This window comes from Salmo salar, chromosome 26 (genome assembly GCF_965601325.2).
Source record: "Salmo salar chromosome 26, fSalSal1, whole genome shotgun sequence".
NCBI classification, from domain to species: domain Eukaryota; kingdom Metazoa; phylum Chordata; class Actinopteri; order Salmoniformes; family Salmonidae; genus Salmo; species Salmo salar.
Window position 1 is genome coordinate 10,850,994 of NC_138316.1, and position 7,799 is coordinate 10,858,792.

At 39.4% G+C, this 7,799-nt stretch overlaps 1 protein-coding gene across 1 annotated transcript; it reads right to left on the reverse strand.

The window, feature by feature from the left end:
• Window positions 1-1,530: 1,530 nt before the first annotated feature.
• On the reverse strand, window positions 1,531-6,330 carry LOC106587137 (G1/S-specific cyclin-D1). The gene is made up of 5 exons (XM_014175183.3): window positions 5,857-6,330; window positions 4,257-4,472; window positions 3,655-3,814; window positions 2,377-2,525; window positions 1,531-2,235 (listed from the first exon to the last, which is right to left on the reverse strand). The coding sequence occupies exons 1-5, from the start codon at window positions 6,052-6,054 to the stop codon at window positions 2,080-2,082; spliced, it is 879 nt and encodes a 292-aa protein (XP_014030658.1). The 5' UTR covers window positions 6,055-6,330; the 3' UTR covers window positions 1,531-2,079.
• Window positions 6,331-7,799: the final 1,469 nt, after the last annotated feature.

The following is a 7,799-nucleotide window of genomic DNA, read 5'->3' on the forward strand; positions in this document are numbered from 1 at the left end:
GAAATCATATTAAGTAAAACTGATGACAAAACTACAAAAACAAAAGATGTCAATAATAATCTTCTCATAGAAAATTAAAAACCTATTACATGGCAGTATATTGACATTTATATGTATAAAATATATAGCAGCAAACAATAGGAGAAAAAGCATTGTTTTTTTCTTGTTGTTTTACACTTTGCTGGAAATTCCTCCATAGCAGCTCAAAAGGAGGAGTGTGGTCTCCCATGATCCTGTTTTCTCATCTCTTTTACTCAATGTACAATCAAACACCTTAATGCAGCAATTCAACAAAAACTTGTTGCTGTCAAGCTGTCACCCTTTTCCCCACTCCCACTTTTCAACGTTACCCATCCCATCTTAGTGAATCCACTTCTCTTAGGCAAGCCACAAAAACATAGCCTATGTCTTCAGGTTTGTGCAAAATCATCTCTAAACCCAATTTTTTTTTTTTTGTATTTTTATCCCCTCAACTACACATATTCTAAACAGCATTTTAACTATGGTGTTTTCTTTCCGTTTTGTGTTGAGAAAACACTGTCATACATGATTTGGAGGGCAGGCATGTGTTTAGCACTATATTAAATAGTTGTGTACAAAATGTTACGTACAGACAGACTTTGGCATCCTGTTTCTAATCTGCACTGGCTCCAAGAGGATAATATGCAATAATAAACACTGTTAATCTTTGTTTTAGCTTTCAAGTTTGATACTTTAGTGTTTCAAATGCTCTGGATGCCGTTCAAGCGATGGGATACAGGATGCAGAAACATGCCCCACCCAATGCTCGTCTCAGTATAGACCCCTCCTGTAAGAACTGTGGCATAACAATCTCCAAAATAATACCCTTCTACATCAAGGGTACACTGGATTGCTGTTGGGCTGCGTTGACTTGTACCCAAAATTGTAACACATAACACCATAGTTAAAAGAGACCTGCTCCACTCCATACCATTTTTTCAAATTTTTGTGATTTTTCTTTCATGAGTCAGAAAAAAAACTGACTAAAAGTGCTTTTAAAAATGGAATGGTATTAGAAAGTAAGATATAACCACAAAAAAATTAACTATGGATCGCATGGTAAAGGTTTGCAACTAATGCTAGATTTTAGCTTATTGTATCATAGCTAGCTGTTGATATATGTACATATGTGGCAATGAGGACAAAATAAATCACAAATCAACAGCCAAACAATGCTGGTTCATTCAATTTACTCCTAATTGAATATAAAGTAATTGTCCTTATATTGAAGAATGAATTAACTTATTTGCCAAACCTCAGCACCAGCAATCCACAATCTAAACAATAAAACAGAGCAATATATACTAAAAGTATACTGTTGAGTTATACAACTCAGTTAAAAAGAGAAGAGGCCAAAACTAGGGGCTCAGAATTTCTTTAGAAGTCTAGACAATATAATAAAGTGATTAAACGCATAAGCAAGCAGGGATATACAGACGACTAGACTGGGGGAAAAAAATGGGAGCTTTGATAGCAAGCAAAATGCCTAATAGATAACAAAAATGCCCCTTCTCTTTTATAAATGAATTTATACTTCAAATAAAAACCTAGACACAAAGACAGACAAAAAATACCTACTTGTTGTTATTTTGAATGTTTTAAGTAAGCATGTAAAGTCAGTCTATGGTATTTAAAAATCCTAGTTCAACATTGGGTGGTAACAATGTATATTTCTGTGGCTTAATCTTGCACATAAACTATAATGTTTTTTTGTTTCATCCATATAGTTGTGTATCTTTCACAATAATTCATTTTTGCTATCATCCTTGTCTATGTCTTGAGCCAAACAGGATGGGAGAGTGAGAGGGAATATGACTGATGGTCTCAGAAAAGTGAGGTGTTCAGTCCTTTCTTGACAGCCCTGGCTGAGGGCGGCCACACGTCACTGGGAGGCCATACAGGCCGGGGCACCGTAACAGGTGTGGCACATTAGCGTTTGCCAGAGTGTGTTCAGAGGGTGACGACTCGAGGGTGCGCTGGTGTCCTCTTTTCCCAGATGGCCTCTTGGTAAGGCCAGAGCCTCAAAAATATTTCCAAAAAAAATGGGGAGGATGCCACTCAAATGTTAATGTCCCTCACGTCTGTAGGGGTGCAGGACAGGTCCACATCCTCCTCTACCCTTTTTGTTTCTGTGGAGACATTATGTTGCTGTGCCTGTCTCAGACTAGACTCAAGCAGAGACTCAATCTGTTCCTGACACGACTTCAGGCAGTCCTGTGAGGAGAGAGAGATACCGTCAGCATAATGAAGCAAAATACCTGAAAGACAATAGTAGCGAAAGGGTTTGTGAGAAATAGTCAACGCAAGCATGTGTGTGGTGCAATGTAAAGGCCTGGAGAACTGTGTTTGACATACCGGGTCACTCCTGATGACTTGGGACAGAAAGTCAGTTAGGTTCTGGGATGACAGTGCACCATCTTTGCTCTTTAGGTACAGCCCCTGGACCGCTGCTGCCACACTGCCCGCTGCGATCATGGAGGGAGGGTTGGCGATGAATTTGACATCTACAGGGAAGACAAAATAAGAAAGACGGTAAGTACTTGAGTTGTAAAGCGAAACATCTGAAACAGATCATTGTCCAAATGGTACACCTGAGCTTTCAATAGGATTAATGTGGTAAATAAAACAGGCAGAGCTATCAAGTACTGTACGCAGGGGTAGAAAGAGACCACGGCAGATGGAGGGTATGTGAGGGAGGCCATTCTAGGCTGTGGCAGAATGAGGTACTGTAGGGGACAATGGAAATCCTGTTGCTCCTTTCCACTCACAATATTCTGAATGTGCTTTATTTCACGACCGGCTACTGACAGGACACCGGTGCTCATGCACACAGACTTCCAAGAACAATACATCTAGCTCATCGACAAAAATAGGACAGGTACAAAAGTACTTCCAGCACACCACTTCAAAACTTTTTCCAAGAAGAAAGGAAATACCACTCCTTCCTACCCGTTTCCCCCACATAAATTATAGTTTTAAACCCCATTGAGCTGATCTCCTCTGAAGAGGTTAGCACCCCACTTCCTACTCCAAGTGCATGAAAGGTGACCATGAATCTAGAGGAGTGTCCATCCCCCAACTGACCCCCCCCCCCTCCCCAATGCATGCAGTAGATATAATTTCACAAATAAATGCATTAACAGCACAACCGGTTTCATTTTCCACAATAGCCCTAAAACACACCCCAGCGACAACTCATTCAAAATCTACTGAGTAAACCCTGACTTTGGGGAGAAACACCACGCAAACAAACCAACTTGGTGAGAAGCAAACTCATACTCATATAAAACTGATCTGGAGAAAAGAGATAGCACTGACTCCATTCCAGTATCTCCTCTACTTGTCCACACTACACAGTGACTGAGACACCTTCCATAAAACATGTTAGGCCTTGTACACTCAAACATTCCTGCACCAGAGCCCATACCCCCAATCATTTACATTGACCATTGGCCACTTGGGGGCTTTCAAGGAAGAAGAGGTATCCTCACAAGTGGTAAAAATGCTAACAAAAAAATCTATATCTTGCATCGAAACACATATCTTAGCCATTGGTCCCTGAAAAAGTGGTTATGGAGCAGCGACAGGAAAAAGCTCACACTAAAACAGACAATGGTTCCGGTGTGGGCCTACCTGTTGCACAGAGAGCCACGAATGTCTGGGCATGCTTGCGCAGAATCTGCTTCGTGTTCTGATGGATTGGTAGCTTGGAGAGGAAATGGTCTATGAAATCGTGAGGTGTTACCGATGCTAGATCCCACTTCAACTTGTTTAGAGTCAGTAGTTCCATTTGCTACAAAGAAAGACAAACAAGACGTGCGCAATGAGACAATCGAACTTCACATAATTGATTCTACATTTTACGTTATCCACTAGAGGGAGATGTCGCCCTCGTCATGTCATTGCGCTACACTGGCCTAACCGCTGTAGGATATCATGTGAAATGTACAAGAATCCAAACTCTTTCTTTGATGCAAACTTTCTTTGAAATGAACACCAAAAAAATTATGCAATAATGATTTAGATCCAGTCGAAGAGAAACTAAGAGCCAATAGGCCTACAAACTGGATGCATTGTAGTAGGCTACCTGTAGGCATATGCCTATATGCTACCATTGCATTATGAGATAGCCTACTATGGAAATGCTCAATAAAATTGCCTATCCGATATTAAATGGATTATAACTACAGCCATATACAGAGTGTATATGTAGAAGATTGACATTGCTCATTTACCAATAGATCGCTGGGCCGGATGGAGTTGTCGGTGTAAATGCACAACTTCTCTGCAGTTAAAGGGACCGTTTCCTTCATCTTTGAGGCCAAAAACATACAAGTAGCTCCCAGGAGTTGTAATCTGGTTTTATTTGTGGGCTCCACAGACAAAAATCTATCCAAGTAGTTCATAGCCAGGGGAAAAACCTCCTCCTCGCATTTCTGTTCCTCGCAGACCTAGAAGTGAAAACAGCAATTTAGCCTATATCCCCAAATTACAGTAGCCTTTAATATAGGACTATAAGTGCATTCAGGTCGATTGTATATACCAATAAATAGGCCTGTCCATAAGTGAAAACGAAATACTGTAATGACAACACTACGCATTTAAAAAAAAAAATTATCCTTCCATTCCATAAGGCTGTCCTTAATACAATAGCTATGGCCTAATTATAGGCTTTAGCTGGCGCAAAGTAGGCTATAGTCTGCCAATGCAATTAACATAAAATCATGCATTTCGAAAAACTGAAACAGTTGCTTAAGCCTAATTAAAACGGAAATTGAAATAGTTGAGAATTTAGGCTGTTTTCAGTCGCTTCTTACTAAGACACAAAGGTGGCGTCAATGCAACTTTCCCCTGAAATTTCTAGTTCGTCATCTTTTCAAAAAAGAATAAAAAATATGTAAAAATTGTCCCGGTTTGTGAAATTAGCATGTAAATGATCCTTATGGTATACCTTATCGGATAGTTTTAAGATGTGTCGAATTTTCATATAGTAAACATATAAAAACCATTTAATTTACAGGACACCGCTCTTTCTCGTGGAGCGTGCGACATTTAGATCTTGTGCGGACTCACAATTTCTGAAATTAATAAAAAATGTATGTCAACATAAGACTCCATCTCTAACTACATGTAAATGTTGATTAATCGATATAGTATCATATCCGACCATTGAAAATGCATTCTTATTTAACATTTTTGTGAAAATGATCATGTTTCCAGAGCGACCTTCAGAAACTGCAGGAACAGCAGCCTGATAAGTAAGCCGAAACAAAACTTTATGGTTTTATATAATCATTTTTCGCTATCTGTGCGACAGGATTATAAGTGCATACCCAAGATATACTTTTCGACTTGCTGATTGAGTTACTGTCATTGCCGACATTATTAAAGATTTTTAATGATATTAAAAACCTACGCATACGACAACAAAGATGGCGCATAATACTGGCAAGAGTAAGACTGCATACGTGTACATTGCTATTAATTTGGAACATTTTTTCAATCTAAATACATTTCCTAAGTCCCGACAAAGAAAAGAATCGAGCAGCTACATTGCAAGTGTTGTAATTAATAAACACACACAATACCTGGGAAATAGCCTAATAGGCTACAACAGTGTTCCAAATCTATTTTAGCCTACTTGGACAACCGTTACAAATGAAGCATTAGCCTACTACATGTCAGTATGTTTACATAATATGAATGATCATGCTTGGAAAGAATAAACGTACGATGCATAAAACGACCAATTCAATACATTGCGTCCAGAGGGCATGGTTAGTGTTAGAACACAAACGTTTAAGCAATGCATCTAGGCATCATAAATGTACACACCTCTAACATCCATGTAGCCACAATTTTCCTCATTTTAGGTATTATTTCTTTCTGGACACACTTGAAGTAATTCGGAGACGGAAGGTAATTTTCCTCTGCTTTGAGCATTGTCTGTAGAACTCGGTCATTTAGTAAGTTGGCGTCTTGGTAAGCTCTTCTGATGGTTTCCACTTCACAGCACAACAGCTGGTGTTCCATATCTTTTGCGGTAGTAGCTTGCGTTTTCTGGGCTGAATAAATAGTCAAAATGTGTGCTTCTTGTTAAGAGTGAGTGAGGCTCCGTGGATGCTGCTTGCTGCTCCTACAGTGTAAGCCCTCTGAGAGCTCCAACGCTTCACCCTTCTAGACAAAACTCCCCTTCAGAGGGCTATGCGATGACGTTAACTGTTGTTAAGGAGGAGATCAAAGCAACAGCGAGTCTGAGAGAGCGGAGCTAAGGAGTCTATAGAGAGAGGAGGATAACTCTAAAGAACTACCCCTCTAAAGTTTCCAAGTCCTTCCAATCGCTGCTTATCCACTCCTATAGGTATGGAAATGGGAGGTCCCAGTATTCTGGGTGGCGTAGCCTATACAGCGGGGAGTCAGGAGGGGGTGAAGAGAACGTACACTGAGTGGTGGGGTTTCGAGGGAGGAGGGATGTAGGGCTAGTGTCGGTATAGGGAAGTTGGTTATGCAGAGATTAATGTGAATTGGTTCAATTTTGATAGGGGGCGGTATAGACACATTCATGAAACCTTCCTGTTAAAACAAGCTCTGAGAATAGCTCCGGCTTCTCTTCTCGTCACCCAGTCGAACATGAGGTGAGCACATGGGCAAGCTTCTAACACACAAAGACATTTAACAGTGGGAGATGTATTTTTTAAATCACTTTAACATAATCATTATGCAGCAATTCATATACTTGTTCAGATTGCAGGCATATTCAATAGACCTATACATCACAAAACCCGTAAAAAAGCATATAAAACTATCTGAGCCATTCAATAAGGCAGGCAATTGAATATTTCAAGACTAAAACACGATGTGCAAAGTCGTTTACGTTAAAGCCTAACCTAATAATAATTTCATTATAAACATCTATAATTTAGACAAATTAGCCTATTATCAATATTGATTTCAGGTTTCAGTTTAACTTTACGGCATTAAACTTGGCACAACAAAAGTGCACTACCTCACTTTACAGTGCTGTGTGTGTGTGGAAATAGTAATGTACAAGATGAATAACGTGGTGACTGAAATAAAAGTTTAAAAACGTGACCCCCCCCCCTCTCTTATCTCTCTCAATTCAATTCAAGGGGCTTCATTGGCATGGAAAACATTTGTTTACATTGCCAAAGCAAGTGAAATGGATAAACAAAAGTGAAATGAACAATAAAAAGTGAACAGTAAATATTACACTCACACAAGTTCTCTCTCTCTCTCTGACTGGGGAGGAGACCGAAATTAGTCTAAACCAATAGGAGGAATTGCTGTTACCAGGCAGAAGACGACCAAGCACTTCTGGTGAGAGTGTTGAAATGTTGTATTCAAATTAAAGTTACCGATAATAATGTGATGGGTTAAAATACCATTGGCAGTAGGCCAAATAAAAACGTGTTGAACTGTTCTGTTATCTAACATTCTAAAAATAACAAAAAAGTACAGTTTGAAAAGTAAGGTAGGTATGTTTTTTTTGCCTTTAGAGCAGTTGCAAGTCATGGGAGCGGAATATCAATATAATTGTTGTTGTGTGGAAGAGGATCTAAATAAGGGATCAATTCTGTGAATAGTCCAAATCAGATTTGTCATAATTGTTCTACGAGTCGCAATAACATTTAATCTCAGTCTTATCAAGAGGAATAGGAGCTTTCGCATTCTTAACATTCCTCTCCATAGGCTATTGAATAGCTTCCTAAAACTCCCGAAAGAGGCTTTCTTTTTGTCAAGACTTGCTATTGCTGACT

What these genes read in the sequence shown, in the direction of transcription:
- LOC106587137 (XM_014175183.3), bottom strand. Translation starts at nt 6,054, where the DNA reads ATGGAACACCAGCTGTTGTGCTGTGAAGTGGAAACCATCAGAAGAGCT. An exon ending in TGGCTACATGGATGTTAGAG is followed by an intron (nt 4,473 to 5,856) that starts GTGTGTACATTT and finishes TTTCACTTCTAG; the next exon opens with GTCTGCGAGGAACAGAAATG. An exon ending in CGTGGCTCTCTGTGCAACAG is followed by an intron (nt 2,526 to 3,654) that starts GTAGGCCCACAC and finishes TCTTCCCTGTAG; the next exon opens with ATGTCAAATTCATCGCCAAC.